Source organism: Melanostigma gelatinosum (genome assembly GCF_949748355.1).
Source record: "Melanostigma gelatinosum genome assembly, chromosome: 12".
Lineage (NCBI taxonomy): Eukaryota > Metazoa > Chordata > Actinopteri > Perciformes > Zoarcidae > Melanostigma > Melanostigma gelatinosum.
The window spans coordinates 15256606-15276961 of record NC_136645.1 but is presented as its reverse complement, the minus strand read 5'-3'; the positions used below and the strand labels follow the sequence as shown (position 1 = coordinate 15276961).

The 20356-nt window shown below is 40.5% G+C and overlaps 1 protein-coding gene across 1 annotated transcript in view; it reads left to right on the top strand.

The window, feature by feature from the left end:
• Nucleotides 1-20356, top strand: part of eys (eyes shut homolog) — a gene marked incomplete at both ends in the record, with an annotated part of 142260 nt that overhangs the window by 43789 nt on the left and 78115 nt on the right. The window contains 5 exons of the mRNA XM_079279841.1: nucleotides 1410-1531; nucleotides 4841-4962; nucleotides 5792-6051; nucleotides 19403-19499; nucleotides 19909-20016. Coding sequence (XP_079135967.1) covers nucleotides 1410-1531; nucleotides 4841-4962; nucleotides 5792-6051; nucleotides 19403-19499; nucleotides 19909-20016 — 709 coding nt within the window. The remainder of the gene's footprint in view (nucleotides 1-1409; nucleotides 1532-4840; nucleotides 4963-5791; nucleotides 6052-19402; nucleotides 19500-19908; nucleotides 20017-20356) is intronic.

Below are 20356 nucleotides of genomic sequence, written 5' to 3'. Positions count from 1 at the left end.
GGCAGTTTTCAATTAGGTCACCATTGCAGCTCATCGGAGTGTTATGAGAGTGGAGTTATCCCGTCTGATGTGAGGATCTAGGACATTACCTGCTGAAGTAGGCTTGATTAGTTCCTGAACATAACTGTAGAAGTAAATCAATTAAACATCAGTGATGTGTTGTTTTGAATAGTGAATGATAAAAGGCAAAATAATACAATCAAAGGCAGAATATTGTTTATCTTCCCGTGGCTATCTGATAAGATATTACCCCTATTTATTCCATCTCTAGCGTAAGTTAATACAAGCTCACTGATCTAAATAAAAATCTAAAAGTTAAGATAAAAATGTAAAACTGCACAGATTTTACTGAGCGGGGTTGTGCGGGGTCAAATAAAATTTCTCTCAGGAGCAAAATATTTGTACTGTCTTAATACCCTCTAGCCTTTGTGACATTTCAACAAATCCTGCCAATGTTGTTTCAACTGGATTATGCCGGAACAAAGCAGTGATGGCAGTGGATTGCTATCGAAGAGTATCCTATCCTTGGCCAGCTCCCTTGACTAATCCAGCCAGTGCAGCCAGTTCACCTGTGGCAGGCCTCTAGGGCCTATTGGCCGGCGCTCAGCAGCAGCAGCAGCAACAGCCACCAGGGAGAGCACTGCATAGCCACAGTGGTTGAGATGAGTAATGCTGCTGCCACCCAGGACCTTAAGCATTTAATGAGAGTAATAGCAGCTACACACACCAAGACAGAGTGACAGCATAGATTACGTGGTAAATCTTTGGGATAATGAAGAATCCTGGGACCCTGACTGGGGAAGTAATAAATTCACTCCTGAAAGAAGTGCAATTAACTCTGTCACTGGCTGCCTGTACACCAGTGTTGTGCTGGAGAAACAGAATGATGCATCCCACTTTAACGTCATTGATAATTAAAGAGAGGCAGGAATGGATTATTCGACGTGGAAGATTCTAATTCGGATGGAAGAAATTGCCGCATTTGTAACATTTGAATAAAGAATGGCCCCTGAAATGGGCTTCTTCTCATTGTTGCACTTCGTTTCCGCTCGTTCAGGGTGTTGACATTGTGTTGACATTGGGAAAACTAATGACAGAGCTTTCAGGCTTTCATTGAGGAAGAGTGGGATAAGTACAGACAGGGAACAAGGAAAGTCGTAGAAGAAAAGGGCCTGACTGGCCATTGCAGAGACTGTTAGTGTCAAACTCCTGATCCAGACATGGACTTAGCAACAACAGGTTTGACTGATGCAGCACAAGGCATTTATTTCAATAGTCACATCCATTAAAAAATGAAATCACAGTGAATAATTGTGCTTTATAGTCGTTATCAGCACTTTCCTGTGTTATGATGTATGGATTAATGTATGATGTGAAATGCAGTAACTGTCCTACTCATCTTGTTTCAGTTGTCGACGGCTTTTACTGCCTTTGCAACCCCGGTTATGCTGGGCTGAGATGCGAGCAAGACATCGATGACTGCGTGAACAGTTTGTGCAGCACCAACTCGATATGCAAGGACCTCCATCTGGTATGTAGACACACTCTTAGTTTTGGCAGTATAATGGCCTGATATAATGGCTACGAAAAGGCTTTAAAATGGCACAATGTCCTGTAAATCACCACAGTTTGTAACTCTTTAGAAAGCACTCCAGTTTATAATACAATATTGACAGAGCTGAAACACATAAGGCTCTGCCGATTACCTTTGATGACCGTCATGCAGTTTTATTTTTGAAATCATTTCTGTTGCAGTAAAATATAAACAACTGTGCAATAACATGAAAAGTGATCGTGTGTTATTGTATTGTTAAAATTAAGTGTATTATTAAAAAAAGAATGAAATATGGCAACATGACTGAGCTCTGCTACAGCTGTACAACGATCAGGTTTATGTATTCGAGGCAAATTATGCAGATTGTATCGGTCTTATAGGGACATTCGTTTCAAGTGTTAGGTGTCTGGCTGAAACATGTTTCATAATGTTTAATGAATGCACCTCGTTGTTTTATCTCCTAACAGACAAATCATGCCAATTATGATATTTATACCGAGTGAGCTGAGTTTTGAATGTGTTAAAATGACCGAAAGCTATTTAAGTATACTTGGAAAAAACACACAGGAGTTTTCAATGGACGTATGAAATATGAATTGCATACTCGTGAAGTTGTCCCTATTTTGACCAGAATGTTGCTGTGTTTTTTTTCCCGCAATTAGATACTTTATTTAAAAAGATGAATCTTTAGGATTAACTCGTAATTTGTCCTCTTTCTGAAAAAAGACACTACATTTGCAGCTGCATCTTACATAGTTGTAGCTAAGCTAATGTAGGAGAGTTTGGATTATACTTCAGTGGTAGGATGAACAGGACAGGCCTGGTCTGCCTTCTAGCTGCAGGGCTCAGTTGATTTTCTGTGAATGCTTGTTGAAATTATGAATGAAAACTGAGTTTGTGAAATTGAGGCTGTACATCAAAGATCGAGCGATTATCTAAATGCTGATTGCTTTCAGTACATGTTATACATGCTCATCATCAGTACATGCTCTTTCTTCTCTACTGATGTCTGTTTACAAAGATGCACACACTTGGGTTAAAGAGAACATTTTCAGACTTTTGTTTTTTGCAAGGCACAGCTTTACCTCTGTAGTTATTCAAGTATGTTTTTAGCCTATAACATTGATCTGTTTCAGCTGCAAAAGGGCCTTGGGAGCTGCATGCTGCTTACAAACTGTGCAATGAGTACCAGGGGCCTTTTTTCCAACAGCTGCTTATTTGCTAACAGCTTGCAGTAGTGAAGCAGATGTGTCATAGATAAAGTCTTGTTTTTCTTTCTCCTTTAGACAAAGATAGATAACGTCTAGAGGATGGTCCACACCTAATGTTTGGATTTAAAATAAGTTTGTACTTTGTGCATGTTGTATGCAAGAAAGATGAGATCTATTTAACAAAAACAGCACGCTTCGGTTGTTAGACTACGGAGTCCCAGAGGAGGCACATGATGAGAAGAAAAGAAAAAAGAAGTATTACAGACCCTTTCATAAGTATTCAGTGAGTAATAATTCTCTTTTCTTTTTTTGTCAGAAAGACAAAATCTCTTAATTAAATCTTAATTTGAATACATTTCTAATGTCAACCTTTCAAAATTATAATCAACTTGTGGCAGTTAACTTCCTCCATAGAAACTGTTCAATAATGGTCTATATTTAATACAATTTAAGCCATATTATGGATTGCCAAACCAAAGAAACATGTCATCTTTTCGCATTGCAGTGTGTTCAAATTATACTATTGTTGACCAAAGTAAAAAAAGTATTCTGGCATGAGCAATTATGTCATTCAAAAGTAACTATTAAGCTTTCATTGGTACATTTCTAATATTCAACAAAAGCAAACTAGCATTTTCTTTTGTTGCTGTCAAGACACCTGAGTTTCAAGAAAGTGCTACTGTAGCAATTTTGGGATAACTGAAGGACACATGCTCATTGTCCCTCTCTATATTGTGAAATAGTCAACAGGGGGTTCTGTGACGAGGTTTCAAAATTACCCTATAGCACAACAAAGGGATAAAAGGGAATATTATAAATACGGATAAAGGGAATACTCCAAATCCAAAGACAAAAGGGCACTGCATAAGAAGGGTATTTGGTGTGATATGAGGTGTATAATGAAATTTCAACCAATATATGTTTAGTCATACTGTTCTCTGTTTCACTACTCTAGTTTTCTTTCTCCACTCATTATTCAAATTGGGACAGTTTTTGGAAACTCCTCAGCATAGTCTTGTTTACAGTGCAGCTATTCCCTCTCTCTGAACACTGTGTCCCACAGAGCTTTAGCTTATTTTGGAGAATTGCGGTCCCTGAAGGTGACTTAGCAGCAAAATGAGATTATGTTCTATGGCCAGGGGTAAGGAATAGAAGTCTCCTGGAGGCATCTAATTTATCAAGAGATGACGGCATTTCCCCCACCACCACCACCACCACCACCAAAGGGCCCACACTGTACAAATTATATCAGACAAACTTTAACGGGGCCCCTCCAGTGTATGAAATACAGATTAGCATGCATTCAACCAGCAGCACACGGGACCTTCAGACAGGATCTTGGCAATGAGGGATCCTGAAAAAACCTTGACCATATGACTTCCTTCATCCTGTACATGCAAAGAGGAATTTAAATTAACCGGTACCTTGGAAAGTAATAGACAACAAACCATGATTAACTATCATAATGCAGATTGCAATGATGAACTAAAGGACAAGCTGTTCACATACTGCTCCGAATGGAGGAATGAACAAGATTAGCAAAGGTAGCAGCTATATAACTCTATTTCTTTATCTACAGTAGAAACAACATTGGCTTTAAACAAATCCAGGCAATTTCTAACATGTTTGCATGTCTATGGAAATGTATTTTCTTATACTGTATGCTTGATAAAGGCTTGTACCATATACCTTGGATGGCATGGGTAAAAACACAGGCGTACATATGATCCAGAGGGGTGGTAGGAGGAATGCATCCGCATGGCAGTAATGTGGAAATTTAAGAGGAGCTTGACACTTCCACAGTTTAGACAGTTCTCAACAGCAAAGAGCTTTTTTTTGTGAGTGGGAGTTTTTTTTTCTGCAATATTTTTGAGCATATTAAGCATTGCACCGTTTACTAAAATGTAATGGGTATAAATGAGCGAAGAAATAAATGCCCTCTGAATGCTCCATAACAACTTAATTAACCGCTTCCAAATGTCTACCGTATGTTTTTTTGTTATATTTATGGTGCGTATTGCTAATAGGATATTACTACACCGAGACAAGTGCAGATGTTTTTTTTGCATTGCAGAGTTATGAGTGCGTGTGTCACTCTGGCTGGGAGGGGGAGTTCTGCCAACAAGAAATTGATGAATGCTTTTCGCAGCCCTGCAAAAACAACGCCACCTGCACAGACCTTCTCAACAGCTACAAGTAGGTGTGCGGGCCGGCCCGAGGGCGCTGTCCTCACGAGGTGCACCAGTCATTTCATAAATGCAGAAAAAAGAAGCCGTTCAGAGATAGCAATATGTCCTTCCACCGGCAGCGGAGATAATGAATTGCAGATGGCAGGTAAAACAAATGAGTCAATCAATGGCTCACAGCATGAAAAGGTTTCAGGGGATCTGCGACTCATTGGAGGAAAAAGCTGGTGTATCTGCTCCAGCTAATGCCCTCCTCTCGCTGGGGAGACCTAAAACTGCTTCAGGTGGAAAAGTTGGGCGATGAAAATAAATGCAAGGTGGAGTGGTTGGTAGTGCTCGGGTACTCACTGCCACCAAGTGGAATATTCACCCAGCCTTAAGAGCAGATGCTTCAGAAAGCTTTCTCTGTCCCCATCTCTCTCTGTCTGTGTCTAGCATGCATACATTTCCATTTAATCCCCACTCAGTGCTCTAACCTCCTGTGTCCTACATTCAGCTGTCCAGAATTAAAATCAGCTCTGACTAGTAGTTCAATTAACCTTTAAATTCCCTGCACTGTCTTCACACAAATATCCGAGAGTGCTGTGCCAATACATGGACTGAACCGCTGTGTATTGCATGGCAAAAAAATGTGTGCTGTGGATCATTTGAATTGTTGCGGCAGCTTATCCGCAGCACCCCACCGTACCGCTGCTATTTTCATTTTTAGCATGATTTGTGCCAGAGAGAATGACATCCCTTAGAATACTACTAAATAAGTGTTTATTTATTTTGCATTCATTTAAATGTATGCTGAAATGACCTCTACAGTGCCATATCTCCTCTCTGGTGTATCCCAGGTGTTTGTGCTCGCCAGGCTGGACAGGTGTGGACTGTGCAGAGGATGTGGATGAGTGTGATTCTGGGCCCTGTCTAAATGGAGCTCAGTGTCAGGAGTCAGGCGTACCCGGGGAGTTTTCCTGCACCTGTCCCCCCTTCTTCAGCGGCCCCTTGTGCAACCAGCCTTATGACCCCTGTGACCCTCTCCACAATCCGTGCCTGCACAACTCCACCTGCCTGACACGCTCCAATGGAACAGCCTCCTGCAGATGCCCAGCTGGTGAGTGAACACACCGCCGCAGCCTCATACGAATAGTGCTTTTTTTAGCCCACTTTTTGAGTGTAACTACAGCATTTTGCTCTATAGGTCACTATACGTAGACAATCTATACCGTTTTAGTACATTCAAAATGACAAACTGAGGAAGATGAAACATATTCCGGTCACAGTTATGCTGAGACAAGAAGTGTTTTCTTGTGCATGAATCACATGTTGTACTGTACTCCTCAGAATAACAGCAGTGAAGGTTTTCCTTCAGGGATGATTTAAAGTGATTAAATGCATTGTTTTTCTAACCATGATCAATTCATATTCATTTTTAACTGGATTGAATAATCCATGTAGCTGGATTCTGGAGTGGTAAGCACAATGATAAAATCTGGTTTACCAGAAAAGTGGTGTTGTATTGATTCCAATACATTTCCTGGATTTTCACACATTTTCCATTCAGATTTTTGCAAAGTATGGTCAACAAAGCCAGACAAGGATAACTTTGGCCTTTTTACTCCTTGCGAAAACAACTTGCCTCCTGCTCAGCCAGTGGTGGCTGCGTTGTCGATGGTGCGTCGGCCGCTGGTGTGCTACACACTGGGCTGTATATTCAGTGTGCATGCATGACATACTGCCACCTCATAAAGTGTGAGGATTATTCAGAGAAACAGTACCTTGCATTAGAGAGCCAACACCCAGATCAAAATCAGCAGCCTTTTGTTTCATTCAAATTATTATAATTATTTTTTTGAAATCTCCATAACATAAAGCCTACTGTGTAGTAGGTTATTTTGGCTATGTCATATTAGCATAATTTGTACTTATCAGCCACACTCAATACATGTGGCATATCATTGCAATCAATTCCTGATGAAACAGCTCTTTCTATTTTGAATGAAGCTGTCACTCATTTTACTTCCTCTCACTTGTTAACTGTTCAAACAAGTAATCCGGGTAAACGCATTAGCTGACATCACCATGACAAAAGATAAAAGCCTTTAACCCTGCCTCTTAAAATTCACCATTTTTTGGTCACAGCAAACACATTGACATAAAGACCAGTGTTACCTTTAGAGGAATAAACTGGATAAAATATTGATATGGAAACATAAAGTACAATATGTTAACTAATAATTTGACATGAAATGCCATTATGCACACATTGCCTGGTAACATTTCACAATAATTCATAATTCCAAATTGATGAAATGCTTTGGATAGACCTCCACGTTTTTAAATATCTAACTGTATTAGCACTTTATACTAGAAAGCCTTCTCATCGAATTATATGTTATGAATTTATTTAATTTTGAAATATTTAAAATTTGCTCGTCACTACATACAAAAGCATGATCATGATGAAGCAGATTCCACTGGTCCTCTAGTGCAGTGTTTGAAGGTAAGTGCCACAGTCCATTTCATGAACCTCAAGCATACTTGGTGATTAAAAGATGTATCATCCCTCGTGGGAATTCAAGCTGCGGTCAGATATGCACGTCTTTGACAATGACAAGTATAGTTAATGACATTTTCTTTTTGTGGTGAGAGATATTAAAAAAAATCAATAGAAACAACTCACCACCCTTAAAGAACAATTCACTTCTCCACTTCTATTCTAATGCTCAGTATGTCCAGAAATTGACATATTTTACCAAATTATGCCAGAACACTAATATACAGTGTAGCTTCTGTCGTGGTTTGCCCATTGTAACAAGCCCCCCCCCCCCTCCCACTGAGTATCGATACCAAATCATTAATACTAATGTAAAAGTGCATGTACCATACTGGTTGTGCACTAGCTCCTTCACATTGCCTCCGCACTCATTCAGAAATGACTCAGGCATAAGCATTCAATTAGACATATTTCACACACACACACACACACTTAAGAAATTCAACACATGAAAATCTATTTAATGTTCAGTTCACAAGCTGTCAGTTTTATAAAAATCGAACAATACTAGTAATCGAGCATCGAAAATGACCAGTGTTGAAACAGTAAGTCCCCAGATAGCTTAGAAATTATAAACGAAATGGTGTTTTAACATTCAAACTTATCAGTGCGCAGGTGAAGATGCGTTAATGTTGTGCTGCGCCTAATGGCACGACCAACGCTGAGATGAAAAGATGTTTCCAGATATAAATAGAGCAACTGGGTTTGTTTCAGAAGGCTTCCTTGGAGAGGAATAGGAAATTAGGTGCTGGCTGCATACATTACACCAAGAGCTTTGCGTGGGCTCCACCGTCTTCACTTCACACAAGTATTGTGACTCACTACTCTCCGTTATTATACACCATAAATCCTTCCTATATAGCTACTACTCAACAAATGCGGAGCTGTTATACGCGCCGTGGCTTGATCCCAGTGCAACAATTTTACAGACTTGTTATTTACCGTTCAGTGTAGGTTATTTGTCAAGGAAATTGTGTAGGCTTCACATTATTCCCAGGCCTAATTAAATTGAAATCTCTCTGCCGGATTTACTGCTATGGGCAAATATCAACCCACACACTCGAGACGGACACAACACAGCAAACATTATCAAGGTTAACTTATCAAATTCGCCATTTTGTGTTTGACATTTGGTTGTGCTTATTTTTTGCATGGTGTGTGGTAGAAGTGCAGGGTCCAGAAATTAACTGAATTAAGGAGATGCGATTTTATGCGTTTGGCACACGTCTCAGTCAAAGACGTTGGTTGTTTTATTTGGCACAGAATACAGTATGGCAGCAGTGTGTACTTAAAACAAGCTCATGTGCACCACTGCATTAAAATGTAAAACCGCTCATTTTCTAGATACCGTCTCTTGAGTAGTGAAATAAAAATATCATGGTAACCAGCCCAAATGTCACATGGTACCCATTCCAACTGCAGCTTAGTTCAGCCATGTGGTCCACACTCAAATAGAGACAGTGTGTGCTTTTACTATATATATATATATATATATATATATATATATATATATGGGCACAGTTGGAAAAGCTGCACCGTGGTAAAACATGCCTCAGGGTGGACATGAAGGCGTGCGCTGTTATGGATGTGGTGTTATGGAACACATCAGTTGTCTAGACCAGGGAATCTCATCCTTTTGTAAATGAAGGTATACTTCTGGTTGTTAAAAAAACAAAAGAAAAAAAAGAGGAAAAATGAACTGTTCAGTAAACATGTAATAAGCTAAATAAAAAATCTGCCTAGCCTCACCCTTCACTGCCTGCCATTATGAATCCTACTTGTAATGTATTCAGGGTCATATTTCCTCACCACACTACTGGCACAAGGTTTCTCCCAAATCACTATTTCATTTCATAAACCAATCCATTTCGTGTCGCTGCATTCGAGGGAACGTTAGCTGGCTAATAGTGGCAAAACACTCTCGTCTCCACCTGATGATGCGTCGTGATTGGCGAGGTGATATTCAAACACAGCTAAAATTATGCATTTTAATTTGACATGAATTCTTGAGCACATTTATATGTTAAAACCATTAGTCCTGTATATTACCAAAAACAATTATTGTATTGGTTTAATCTCGTCCATTTGGCAGTACCTCCGCCGCCCACTAGATGGCACTCGGAGGCCCACCTGGTGGCCCCGGCCCAGTGGTGGAAAATAACTGGTGTTGACATGCGGTGCATTTTGCAGCTAGAGGTGTAATTGAACTACAATTGAGACATGCGCTCCTTACAGTTTAACCAATTTTGACATCATGACTTTGGATCATTTAAACAAATTTGATGTGTAGATATGTTGTGTCAGGGGAGATGGTGGGTCAGCGATGTGTATATATCATTTTCGTTGTATACGTAAGCTGACAAGTAATAAGAGATTGCAGTATACGTATAAATGGCAAAGATATGTTTGAGATAATTAAGTGTTGCTGTTATATAGTTTGTCCACCAGAGAGCACTGACATGCTACAATGTTTCCGCTCAGTATATCTTTGTCGTGATTATGTCGTAAAACTAGTTTCTAGGATTCCTATAAAATATTTGTCAGGTATGTAAAAAAATAAGAATTATGCGGCAATATATTATTGTTGTATTTTGTATCTTTCTAATATCTATATTGGTAACATCCTTATCCCGTATTGGTCGGGCACTGGTTATATACTGTGAAAAAGATAAACCGAAAATCTTACCAATTTGTTTTTATTTTAATATACATAGTATAGTCATAATACTAAATACATATATTAAACAAAAAAATGCTTTACCTTTTTTTTAAATCTGCATTATTTTTGATCTGTTTCTGGTCTTGTGTTTAGATTGTGTCTACATGCGTTTTAGCTCGTTGTTAACTGAAGAGGCACTGGTGTCTAATGTGAAGATAGCCAGGAGACAGAAGCAACACTCTATCTGTCAAACATTTTTAATGACATGTCTTCTGACAATATCTGATGGCAGTTGACAGGGGCCTGCCATTAAAGATGAGTACTTTCATAGTGGGTTTCATGATTTATTTTCAAACCTGCTGTACTGAATTTGTTCTAAAGCGAAGTGTGCGGCCATAGTTTTCCCAAGACACTTCACTAGACTAAATCAGTTTCACAGAAAGGGTGATGTGGAGACTTTCGTGTTTGTCAGTTCAACAAGAACTAAAAGGTATATAGCCATTAGGAGATGCCTATTGGGGGTGCGCGAGCTGCCTCTAGGGGGTGCGCGAGAGGAAAAGTGTAATGGCGGTCTGATGGTGTAATAATATTAAATATTAAAAAAAAATGTAATTTTAATTTAAAAACTGTCAGGTGGGACATCTGAAGCTATCAGTCGTAAAAGAGGAGAGGGACAGAGAGAGAGAGAGGAATCGGAGGCGAGGGGAACGGAGAGGTGCGTGGGGAGAGACCGGGAGAAGAAATCGAACGGGAGTCAGAGGAAGATGAGACGGAGGAGACCGAAAGGAGGAAGGGATAGCACAGACAAATCGGGAGCACATCGGCCCATCGCGGAGTCAAGGTGAAAAAGAGGAAACGAGAGTGAGCATCAGACTGGGAAAAAAAGAGGAAATATGATGAAAAGTATCTGTGTCTGGGCTTCACTTGGATTGGCAACGCAGATTGCCCAAAGCCACAGTGCGTGGTGTGCAGTGAGGTTCTGGCTAACAGTCTGAAGCTCTTATTTACGTCGCCACCTGAACACCAAGCATGCCAGTGCAAGTCAAAAGCCCCTTACATTGTTTATATCGAAATTGGAGGAGTTACAAAACAGCCAAAAACAACTGCAGTCTCATTCATGTGTTGGTCTATAAATGACGCACTACGGGCTTCATATCTGGTTACAGAATAGCGAGAAAGGGGCTACCGCACACAATCGCTGAAGACGTGAGCTTGCCAGCTGCCAGAGAGATGGTGGAATGTATGATTGGGGAGAAAGAAGCAAAAAAGTTGTGCATGATCCCGGTGTCCGACAACACTGTGTCGCGCCGCATCGATGCTTTGTCCGAAGACATCCTGGCTACATTAGTCGCTCATTAATTGTAAATGAAATGTGATAATCTGCCTCTGAGCCTGTGCGTGTGTGCTCGCATCCTGATTGCTCTTTAAAAGTGACGCCTTGTGTCACTGAAAGTTATTGAAACTTTGTTGCAGTGTTTCAGGGCGTTTTCACACCTTCAGTTCATTTGCTTTGTTCCGATTCAGGGATTAATATGATACAATGTTGCAGTTGCTCCTTTGTTCGGTTTGTGTTCACACTGCAACATTTAACAGCGGACTAAATCTTGTAAACAAATGCCACGCGCGAGCAAACTGTTCTCTCATTGGTCCGATTCTTATGCGGCTATGAAGGCTTAAAAGGCTCTGTTGCTTCTTTTTTTTTTTATTATTAAGGGGGGGGTGGATTGTGCGCGAACCCAGTCGGGATGTAGAAGGGGGTGCGCGGCCTAAAAAGTTTGGGAACCGCTGGTCTAAGGTATACTGTGAAGAACTGGAGGCCAGAATAAAACCAGAGCCAGCTGAAAGAATTGTCTTAAAAGAAAATATAAGGGAAGCAGTTGTCCTCTCTTGATCCTAGCAGTGACACTTTGCTGAGACTCTGGCCAGGAGGCTTAAGTCATCCTGCCTGACCAGCACAGATGTTCCACTTCCCTCTTAATGAGGGGCCTCAGCGGGGAGTGCCAAACCTGATAGAAGAGCAACCTGAAAATGGGAGGGTTAGGTTAGAGGTCAGGGTGAGGGTTACTGGCCGACAACCACAACAAATGAAACAAACACGCATAGCATCGCTCCCCACAGATGATGGTGCATGGCAGAGTTACAACAGATTCTGAGTCCTGGACACAATCTATACAGTAGGTATGGGTGTCCTTGCTCATCGTTTGCACAGAGAACAGTTTGCACCGGTAAACGGCAACATCCTGGGTTGCAATGTGATCTAGGATCTTTGTTTCATTGTCTCATCCCCCAAGTCTTTCAGTCTGTCTAGGATGCATCCACTTATGCAAAAGTATAGGCATAGGCTTTTTCTTTCAATTTAATTCAAAACATTCAAGCTTGTTGTAAGGGAAAATAATACATTTTTTTACTGTTTGACTAACTGACAAAGACTTTGATGTGGAAGCAAAAAAGAACTGCTGTTGAAATATGTTACACATCAAATCTAAAGAGCTTTTTTTTTTACTGTGTTTCTGTTCTAGTCAGTATTGCCACCTCAAAGTGTGTTTACACAAACAATCCATGACACATCAACTATAACTAGTACCAGATATAGAAACACTAAAAAGCAAACTAAATGCCATAGCAGCAATTGTACCTGCTATAGGGTTTAATCTCAGACGGGAAATCATTAAATTGAGACATGCACAAATGGCATCTCAAATCGTTGTTCATTATTACCCTTCAATGAGATTGTAACATTCCAATGCAAGATTTACAACACTTACGATATAACAATTTAAGGATTTGCACACAAGAAAAAAAAAGTGTATGAATGTCAAATTCCTAAATTGTTTTTAGTCAAAGGTTTTTGGAAATTGTAATGATGACTAAAAGTAATGTTTCACATTTTTGCATTGACACTTTGGAAAGAACACTATGACGGCAGCACTTATTATTTTAGCTCTATACAAGACTTAATATGTTAAATTATTTCCGTCTGTGTTAGACTGCCCTACCTTTTCATTGGATTTCAGATGACAAGCTGGAATATTTCAGTGTTAACAGTGAGCTATTTGACAAGGGGACAATCGGCTTGCCTCTGGAGTGGAGAAACATGATTCTTCCAGTATAGTGAATTAATTCAGACGCATTGTGCAGTCCCTCCACATGCAAAAACCATTTGGTCTCCATGGCTCAGAATATCCCCAGAGGTGTTCCTGGCCAGATGGAGAACAAACCTCTTAATTTGCATGGCATGCAACACTGGCCTTCACCTTCCACAAGATTGAGATTGTGTCCTACCAAACAGTTGGTTAATGAGCTACTGTGAAGCTGTGCCAACATGAGAGCTGACACATACCTAATATGATGTTGAAAAAGATGTGTTGGAAATATTTGTTGCCAAAGATGTGCTGGAAAAAGTCGCTGCTTTCATTTTAAGTGATTATTCTTTTTTTTTAATGGAGGAAGTAGACAATTGACTTATAGTCATAGATATGACATCTCGTCTAGTATTCTGAAAGTGAAGGCACACAGAGAGGCAATATTAAAATGTAGCAGGTGTTCAGTCTCAGTATGAGGGCGTGCCCCTTCAGTGAGCAAAGGTCTCAGCACCCTAGTGATATTCCATTGCTGAGGGCAAAAGGTGGTTCTTTTCTTCCATTTCAGCTTTGAAACCTCTATTTCTAGCCCGAACAACAGCTGCATCAAAGATTGGGTAGAAAAAAAGCATCAATGAGCAGATAGTGGTATCAGTGGTTTTTCCCTCCTAAAAATTCTCAGTCATTAGCAGCTTCTAACATATTAACCCCTGAATGCTTCACAGCAGGTTCAAATAACCAAATCATTTCGATATAAACCTGGGGAGACTGGCCCACAGTGCTGACAGAATATACTCATTTATGCAGCACAGCCAAGGGGATGGATTTAGTCTCAGATGTTGGAAGACACAACGAAGTCAGGGAGCGTACTCTCTACGAATGCATAGTTTCAGTTATAGAGACCTGAGAATTTTTGGTCACTAAAAACATCACTTCTCGCCTTTACTTTATGATCAATTATGTTCGTCCGATTAGGATTATGTCATTGTTTATTTAAAAACATTTTGTCACTTGTAAATCAAAATATGCGACAGTAAATCATTTGGTCCGTCCCTTATTGTGGTCTGCTGTTAGCAAAGCTGCCAGACTACGTAGGGTCCCAGCAAGCTCCACCAATGAAAAGGCTGAAGGCACCCTGTGTGTAGCCTGATAGGCAAAGCTCTGAGCAAAATACAGTCATCAAAGCACTCTCAACAGCTCATGAAACTTACTGCTGTAAGTGCAGGGCAGCCAAAGGCGACCTAGATGAGTGCATCTGGATTTGTGTCAAGTCAGAGGACTCTTTCATTTAGATTATGACAGCTGGGCAGTAGAGGACCTTCTATCTACCTTGTGATTGACAGGTCACTACCTCCGTGTTATCTGGTCTAGGGGTTGAACTTTAACTCTTTCACAGTGTGTTTTCAGGTCCCGAAAGTTAATTTTAACATAAAAAAATGTGAGGGTTCCGGGACAGAGAATGTTGCATGTGTACACGTTCTCCATGTTTTGTCGTATTTAGAAGACCTCATTTGTATGGCCCCCTGTTAGGAGAAGGCATGCCCTCCACATGTTGGTAGTCGTACAGCACCCACAGTACAACACTGGGTTTCGCCAGAAGAGTTGGCAGAAGAGTTCTCCGCTCCCCACCCAGTCATTGATTTACCTGAGTGTGGATATTAACTCATTCACCATGAAAGCAAAACTGTCCCCAGCCAGGCTGGATTAGCTGAACTCCCTACTGTCACACATGCTAGGTACGATGTCCGCAAGCCGTGTGGTGGTCCCCACGTGAAGAGAATCCAGAGGTGGTTCGGCCGCCTCCACCAAGACCTAATTAGGCACAAAGGGTGAATGCTGACTGTCGCTCCTTCACTGCAGTCAGACCTGGCGTACTGTAAAACCCCTGTTTTCCATCAAGGGCTTAAGTGACCTCTCACACATGGACCCATCTGTCTCTGGATGGGATGGAACGTGCCAGTCCAGATTGGTAGGTTGGACATCTGGAGGTATCTCTCCACACACTGAAACACTTTGCTCCTCTCCTAAAAAACAGACATGTCATGGTGAGAACAGACAACATGACGGCGACAGTGTACATCAACCGTCAGGGCAGCATTTGTCATAGGGCGTCATATGTTGTTGACATTCACAATCAAATGTATGGACGAGCAAACAAAGCAGAAAGCTGCTTAGAGCTGCAGACAAGGTGTTGATTTACAGCTCCAAGGCAACACAGCTGCGCCCAGGCTGTTGCAGCTCTTTTCACTTTCGCTGAGTTCTGGTTTAATGGTATGTTTTACAAGTAGACAGTGGATGATCACAATGTCAGGGGTATACTACGGGCATTGTTTAATATAGAGCTGTGGTTAAGTACGTGCTTGCTACTGTGAGAAAGAGGTTAGTAGCAAAATATCTACATAATGTATAAAAATAGGTCTGGGTCTGCAACAGCTGTACAGTTAACACATTTTAAATAAACTCAGTGTTTAATCATTTTGTGCCTTCATATGCAGTACCGAGGAGGTGGTCCAGGTGTGTAGCAGTGGGGTAAATTGGATGCAGTGCCTGATGTTTACATGCAAAGAGGTTTCTATTCTCAACCCACTTATTCAAGTATTTACAAACGTAAAAAAAAAATTTCTAAAGACCTTCACCCACCCCAAGGTTTTTTGTAAATTGGTGGACCAGAACTCAACACAGACAGAAAACACAAAAGGTTTGTTTTGGTTTCAGTATGAAAATCATACATAGATTAAGAGATGAGTGACTTCTAAGATTTGATGTGCTGCCTGACAGCGCTCTGATGACACCACAGACAAACACCATCATCTATATTGTACAAGCTGAGGGTAATGTCATTGTGAATGAACCCCCTCTGAGAAATTGTGACATCACACTGACAGCATCTTTGACGAGACTGTAGTCACAAACTGTCGCACTCCTGACCAAATTCACATTCTTAAAATGAAGATGACGCTCATATTTCAATTGAAACGTCCATCAAAGTTAGTTCGCTATCCGCTGGGGATTAACCCACAATTTCTTCTCCTCGGAGACATTCACCGGCTTGAGCAGTGATCACATACTGTAGCTCCAGCCAGATGATGGAATGACTACGTACTCGCACGCCCTGGGTATCCCTCGCTGTGCTCTGTCAAAGAGAAGCCTCCAGTCACTGCTCAGTGGCAGAAGATGCATTACATTGCGGTGACATTTGAAATAGTCCCTGTGGTGCTCCACCATTGCGTTGACTGACAGACCAGCTTGGGAAACCTGTGCTGTCCCATAATTCACCAGATGCTCTGTGGTCTCACGGATTCCCTGTCATTGTGACATCCCAAAATGCACAGAACTGCTTCAGTGTCGCTGTCGTACTTTGTTTTTTTTTTCATTTCAGTCACTCTAGGTTGTCTTTTTGCCTTCTTAAAATAACCATACACGATATAGTTCATTCAGCTGATTCAACATGCACAGTGAGAGTTGCTTGGAGAGCACCATCCAGTTGTTAAGCCATTTTTTATTCAACACTTCATAATCAATTGTACTGACCTTTATATAGCTGAGTAGCAATCCAAAAATGATGGCTTGCAATTGCTCCATCTATCTGCACTCACAGATGTATGATCTATATCATTTCCTACCATCTGTTATTTACAGTAGAGTTTGAAAACACGCCATTACAGAGCGTTATATGTTGTTATCTCCTGACATATAGTATCATTACAGACAGTACAGGAGAAAAATGACAAATCTAATACATGGTATTAATCAAGTGCTTTAATACTGCTACATCCATGTTTCTTTGAAATATAGAATGTGATGTAAAATATTTTTTCATATTCAAGCAACCACTTCGGTTTCACATTTTTACATTTGCAAGATTAAACAAGTGCTTGTCCCAAAACATAATTATAAGCCTCATCATTGTCAAAGCATTTACTTCTCTCAGCTGATCATTTATACTTACATGAGCCAAAAAAGGTGAAAAAGGTCTGTAACCGGGTCAAATTTAATCTATCAAATTTCAGGTTCACACGAAACTACATGTCAACAGAGGCAGCTAAGACATACATGCTTGCTATGGTCGTTTCCCACATCACTGACTGTTCAACAACCTGGTCACAGGCTAGCGCCACAACTCTGAAACCGCTACAGTCATTGTATAAACGCACACTCAAAATCCTTGGAAAAAAAATCTGTTCGTTCTCATCATTGCCCTATACTCACAAAATATAACTTGTTTAGTTGGGATAACATGATTAAATATGTGAATGTCTGTCTCATGATTATACATGGCTTGACCTCTCCTCCGCTCAAACTATTTGTGAGCACAAGAACAACTGGTTATCGGCTCACAAGAGGAGCAGCAAGAGGGGATTCCATTATCCCACTCAGGAAAAGTGCTTTTCGTCATTCTGCATTTTCTGTACAAGCTGCACTACAATGGCGCTCCATCCCAGTGACCATTAGAGAACTACACACATACAGGTCATTTAAATCTCACTTACAGAAATGGTTAGTTCGTACTCAGCTCTGCCAGCACTAGATTGTAACTCTTTCTCTGTCTGTGTTGAACTTCCCTCGTTCTGTCTGTCACCTTTCTGTCTTCAAAATGCCGGTCGACCGTCATCTACCTGCATGTATGTCTTTTATTGTTGTTTAGCTGTGTCTGAGTGATTTATGTATTTCACATACTCTGTATGCTTTTATGTTTTGTGCCTCTGACGTGGATGTTTTTTAGCGTCTAAACAACTACAGCATAATACTGTTTTTAGTCCATGTTTTAACATAGTTATTCTCACTTTTTTTCATTGTTTGTCCACGCATTGTTAAGTGTCAATATTGTTTAACCTTTTAACTTTAATCGTACATTGTTTTTAGGTTTATTGTGTAACATCTGCCTCTTGGGACTACAGATGAAAAATAGCCTGTTGGCTAACTCTGGCACATTTGCAGAAATGTTTTTATTAATGTGCACTGTCCCATTCAAATAAACCAATAAATAAATATAACTCTTAACTTGAAGCAGCGGGAGTAACATAATGAGACAAGGAAGCAATAAGAGCACTAACACTCATTATAAGCTAGTTTTGTTAACCCTTTGTTCTGTGCTTGTATCATTTTTAATTATGTGTGACATGCAGGGACAGCACAGCAGTAGTCTTTGGACGTCTGAGCTCACAGTTTAAAAACCGTTGCTCATTCCATAACAAATCCAATGGCAGCCTCATAATGCTGAAAGCTGATTGTATGGAAGCAAATGATGGGCATAAAGAATCATTACGCGTGTTTTGATTGCTTATCGTTGGTGTCCTGGATAATTAGGTCTGAATCTTTGACTTCGAACTTCACTTGAATTTTTCACATCTGAATTGAACGTTTGAATTTGAGCATTTTTAATGTTGGTTTAGAATATCTGAATTTGTGAACCCAATGAAGAAAGGAAACGAAATTGCACAACCTGAATGTACTGATGGAATTCTTTTGATATGTGGTTTTCCAAGCTAAAATGTTTCAGTGGTATTTCAATTTCAACATGTTCAGAAGTGATTTAAAATGGATTTTCAGTTATAAAATGCTGATCTTCATCGCCATCATTTGCTCATAGTCAACGGTGTAGTTGGGTTTCAATTATTCTTTTACTTCATAAAACTAAGTTATTTAGTTTTACCTGTTCAGCGCAAAACCACACGGGGACCAGACTGACTAAGCACCAGAGGAATATCTCCGACAGGCAGAACATTACAAGCTCCCAGGCTGCCTTCCAAAGTACAGCAAAACAGCCATGCTGATCTGCTTAGCCATCCTGCCCCTCAACCCCCCAATGAACAAGGGCAATGGAGCTCTTGGGTTTTTGCCTCTTACCCTAACTTAACAAGATGTCCCCCCACTCACTAGCTTTCTCTCAAACAGACACGTATGCACGGTGGTGCACAAAGCCACACACCTCCCAAACCCCAAACCACTAAACCTCAGACCAATCTGTCTGGAGCGCTGAAGTATTATTAGACTTGCACACTCTCAAAGGGGAAACAGTGAGTGCTGAGAGCTGGAAGATGAGATATGCTACAGGGGCTACTAGTTCCATTAAAATGGCATTCACTGGGGTCTTTGTTGTCATCGGCCCTGACGTTTTTCAGGATGTAGTGGGGCTCGCCGATCCATGACCATCTCTTCTATCTTTCAGGATTTGAAGGAAGTTGGTGTGAAATTGACACCAATGAGTGCAGCTCAAATCCATGCCAGAACCAGGGCAACTGTGTGGACCGGGTCAACGGCTACAGGTAAAGAGCTTTGTAGTGATGTCCTTCAAACATTAGTAAATCCAACGTATCACGACCATTATACTGTCATTTTGATACACTACGCTAAAAGATTAGCTCTGAGCTCATGCCCTTTCTTCAAATGTATTTCAATGGATTTAATCATGTACGCTTCAGGTTAAAAGTAGATGAAATTGTAAACGAAACAAATGTGCCTTAATTGCTCTTGTAATGCAGCCCTTATTGTTAATCAGTCATAATCCATGCTTATGCCACTGTACTGCGTGTGCATTCAGACTAAATATGATGTTTAGGGAATATTCAATTTCTATAGATTCCCCCCCTCTGTGCATGTGCTAGTGGGAAACAGATATATCTTCTATTTTCCATCTGAGACAATGTGTCCGTGTTAATGATTTCTCTTATCCAGCTGTGATTGTACGATGGGATTTTCTGGCCTTCACTGTGAGGAAGACATCAATGAGTGTTCTTCTAGCCCGTGCCACAACTCTGCCGTTTGTCAAGACCTCGTGAACAAGTAAGTATTACTATAATTCCTTTTTTTTTTTTTTTGCTTCCACATTGCTCCTTAGCCTTTTTTTGTATTGTGCACTTAAAAGAAAATGCACATATCATTAAAGGCCAAGCAGCTTTAATTTCCTGCATTTGTTTTAAAAGGCCAATAACTAAAACCGCTCTCCGAAGAAAACGCACAAGGTTGTGATCTTTCTCTTCAAAGTGTTCTGGTTTATACAACAAGCCTGTCTTCATCCTTGACACACATAAGCTGCTATTCTGTAGACAGAGAGCGAATTCAGCAGGAACACATCATGTATCTAGATCGGGCTTTACTCCACTGGTGCTTCTCTCTGCTGTGC